This window comes from Penaeus monodon, chromosome 43 (genome assembly GCF_015228065.2).
Source record: "Penaeus monodon isolate SGIC_2016 chromosome 43, NSTDA_Pmon_1, whole genome shotgun sequence".
Taxonomy (NCBI): Eukaryota; Metazoa; Arthropoda; class Malacostraca; order Decapoda; family Penaeidae; genus Penaeus; species Penaeus monodon.
The window spans coordinates 27,483,431-27,485,930 of NC_051428.1; the positions used below are offsets into that span (position 1 = coordinate 27,483,431).

General features: G+C 33.9%; 1 protein-coding gene across 1 annotated transcript; it reads left to right on the forward strand.

Annotated features, from left to right (window-relative positions):
- The first annotated feature begins 1,302 nt into the window (after positions 1-1,302).
- LOC119568244 lies at positions 1,303-1,783 on the forward strand. The gene has a single exon (XM_037916700.1). The coding sequence runs from the start codon at positions 1,355-1,357 to the stop codon at positions 1,712-1,714; it is 360 nt and encodes a 119-aa protein (XP_037772628.1). The 5' UTR covers positions 1,303-1,354; the 3' UTR covers positions 1,715-1,783.
- Positions 1,784-2,500: the final 717 nt, after the last annotated feature.

Below are 2,500 nucleotides of genomic sequence, written 5' to 3' on the forward strand. Positions count from 1 at the left end.
GATTCGTCCGGTATGAGTGCATGTCGGTTTGGCAGGTGAGGAGGGCAGGCTTGACTCATTTTAGTGTTGATTGTTAATGTAGTAAAAATACGCATATTGTCGCTTAAATACTAACAATCTTATTGAGGTTTAATTAGTCCAATGTGACCATCATGTTCATAGGAGAGTCTGTGTATTAAAATATCAGTACCTCGGCAAATACAATATAAATGTGTTGTGATCTGCAGTCATAACTTATTGATAATTATAATAATTTAAATTATGTACGTATTTGCTTATTTATTCATTATTTTTTATATGTATTAAAGTTATGACTTTTTAAAACATAGATAATAAGAGTATGTGCAAGAGATATCATATTAATAATATTTTAATCTGCAAATCATCTCTTGTTACAAAACCTAACCATTATTTCTCATTCCCTTCTGGACGAAAGCGGCAATGTAAATCACTTGATATATATGATTCAGTCAAAAATACAATGCAGACACATAAACATGATGTACACAAGTACAAAAAAGTATACAAGTATCTTATCAACGAAATTGAATATTTGGGAAGTAAAGTGCAAATTGTTCGAGTTCTTGTAAATGTCATTCCATTAATTGTGTTATTAATTGTGAATAATTTTGTTTTCTTTCTGCACATATACGTTTTTATTCAAAGTAGTACAGGAACACACGGTATCTGTCATGCATAAGTAATATCTATATTCCCCACGTATTTATCCTCTTCCCCCTAAAAATCAATAAAGATTTTTTTGCAAACTATTTAGGTCGTCTATGAATGCATTCTAAAACATATCCTTATGAATTTAATGACTCCAATTTCATCTCAGTTCTGAATCACATTGTGCCTGTTAATTACTGTGTTTACATTATATATGTGTAGATTGGCGGACTTAATTAAATGCAAAAAGATGCTCAATAGAATGCCAAATGTTTGATGGTAAAAAGTGAATACATTAGCTACATAAACTGTTGCGACTGAAGGATTTCTTACTTTAATCATACACTTATCTGTTAATGTTGGTTATTATTTTCAACGATTATTTTGTATATCTTTTCTTTTTCCTTAAAATTTAATTGGCGCATGTATTCGTAATATCTATACATCATTTTCACGATATTATTTTATCAAGAGAAAGAAAATATTTCTTTAATACCTCCTATTCAGATAATGAAATTCCTGGTCGATGGAATGGGTACTGCTTCTCCGCGTCCCCATGTCATGTGGGAATTGTGAACTCGTGCAGGTTAATAAGCTTTCGATCTTAGGAACAGATCACACTGTAACTGCGAAATAAGAAGGATACTGATAGATACTGCAGATAGAAAGCGACAGTTACAGAAACATGAAACTCGCACTCATTTCCGTGGTGGTGTTATTAGCAGCAGCTGCGAGTGTGGAAGGTCAGGCTCTGGACGTGGATTGGCGAATCGTGGCGGCCGAGCTGGACTCTCCTCGCAAGGTGGAGTATTACGCGTCGTGCGCCTCCGGCCAGGGGAGCTGCGACACGAGAGGCCTTCAGCTGCGCACATACATCCCCATTGTCGCAAGAGGCGAAAGGTGTTTCAGGTGTTCACCGCGAGAGAACAGGAACCTTCTCCAGATGGTCTCCACTCTGCAACGTCGCTATCCTCGCTGTTGGCAGATCCTTGTGCTGGCGGCGCAGAATAAGCCCACTCCTTCGGCTCGCGGATGCGCCAACTAAATGTATAAGGTTCTCTGGGCTCTTCCAGTTGATGTAATTATATCATACCATGTTATTTGTCAGCTGAGTGTGTGGTTCCTTTCCCATTCAATGTCAAGGGTGGTGGTTTTATTGCACATAAAAAATATTTCCTTCCGAGAAAAAAGGGTTGTTATTTATGTATATCCCTTTGCCATCGCTGATGCAACGCCTTGTTTTTAAAGCTTAAATTATAAATACCAACCCGATGAAGTATATTTATTTCAAGTGTGTTACTAGAAACAGTAAATTGTTTCACTTCAACAGCAGTGAATTGCTTCACTTATATATATGTATATATATATATATATATATATATATATATATATATATATATATATATATATATATATATATATATATATTATATATTATATTATCATTATCGTAATAATAATTATTATTATTTCATCACTACCATGGTATCATTATTACAGATATCGTTTTTATCACTGTCATTATTATTGTTTTATTTTTTATTGATATTATTGCTGTTGTTGTTTTCCCCTTTTTCATCGACCTAATCATTATTATCGTTACCATAATTATTATTGCTATTATCATTATATCCACGATTTTAATCATTATCAATATCATCGTTATAACCTCATCGTCTTGTCAATAATGAAAATCATAAAACCTTTTTTACAATTCCCAATCATCGGGGCAAACAAAGAATTTAAATAAATAACAATGGATAAATGAAATAAACGTCCAAGGTTGAAAATGCAATATCAAACTCCACACCAAGAGATTGACCCCCCAGGA